This window comes from Myotis davidii, unplaced genomic scaffold (genome assembly GCF_000327345.1).
Source record: "Myotis davidii unplaced genomic scaffold, ASM32734v1 scaffold295, whole genome shotgun sequence".
In the NCBI taxonomy this organism is placed as follows: Eukaryota; Metazoa; Chordata; class Mammalia; order Chiroptera; family Vespertilionidae; genus Myotis; species Myotis davidii.
The window spans coordinates 108,097-109,171 of NW_006286683.1; the positions used below are offsets into that span (position 1 = coordinate 108,097).

The window sequence follows — 1,075 nt, forward strand, 5'->3', positions numbered from 1 at the left end:
CATCAAGGATGAGAGGGGATCATTGATCAGCTCCTACTGCATGCCCCACATGGGGATCAATCCCACAACTTGAACATGTGCCCTGACCGGGAATCGAACCCTGACCTCCTGGTTCATAGGCCAGTGCTCAACCACTGAGCCACACCGGCCAGGCAGGAGATGCGTTTTCATTTCTAAGAAAGTGAGGCTGGCGCAGTGAAATGGCTCTCTGCCCAGGGCGGCGCTGGCTTTGCCGGCCTATCGGAGAGTCACACCTATCATGTGGGCACGCGTGACCCGCCCACTCGTGAATTTGGTTCTGAGCCCCATGAGCAGCTCACACACGGGCCCTGCGGTCTCCCCCCAGGAGCCCTGGAGCACCCAGCACATCCCCGCGCTGTTCTCCGCCTTCTGCGGCCTCCTGGTCTCGCTGTCCTTCCACCTGAGCCGGCAGAGCAGCGACCCGTCCGTGCTCCTGTGAGTAAGGGTGGGGGAATTGCAGGTTGACCAGAAACCCCTGAGCGGCCAGCACACATCCCAGTGCCTCTGTGCTCCCGAGTAAAGCTCACAAGCACACGATGCAGAGATACAGGGGTGCAGGGGATATGGGGCACAAGGGTGGGGGAGGGGTGCAGGGTGCGGGAGGGTGTAGGGGTACAGGGGTGGGAAAGAGGTGCAGGGATGAGGATGGGTGCAGGGGTGGGACCGGGGTGCACAGTGGGGGAGGTGAGAAGGGAGCGGGGAGCCCGCAGCCCAAGCCTGCCCGGCCTTTCCCGTGGGCGAGCATCTGAGAAGCGCCTGCCTCTAATGCAGGCCCTCTTCCTTACGGGGCAGGAGAGAGCCTCGTGTCGTCTCAGTGAGTGTGGGGTCCGCGTTGAGGTCTCCGCCTCGGCCACGGCCACGTTCCCAACAGTCAAACGCGTGTCCTCCCACTTCCAGGGCCTTCGTTCAGCGCAGATGGTTCCCTAAACGCTCCCGCGCGGACCCGGAGGAGCTGGCGGAGGACCCTCTCCCGGGGAAGATGAGGGACTCAGTGGTGAGACTCGTGTGCCGGGGGACAGTCCAGGCACTGCATGGCCCGCGGGGAGCCGCACAC

The 1,075-nt window shown here is 63.6% G+C and overlaps 1 protein-coding gene across 1 annotated transcript in view; it reads left to right on the forward strand.

Annotated features, from left to right (window-relative positions):
• PCNX2 (pecanex homolog 2 (Drosophila)) overlaps nt 1–1,075 on the forward strand; it is a 119,286-nt gene that overhangs the window by 50,086 nt on the left and 68,125 nt on the right. Inside the window, exons 15-16 of the mRNA XM_015560584.1 lie at nt 209–456; nt 919–1,015. Coding sequence (XP_015416070.1) covers nt 209–456; nt 919–1,015 — 345 coding nt within the window. The remainder of the gene's footprint in view (nt 1–208; nt 457–918; nt 1,016–1,075) is intronic.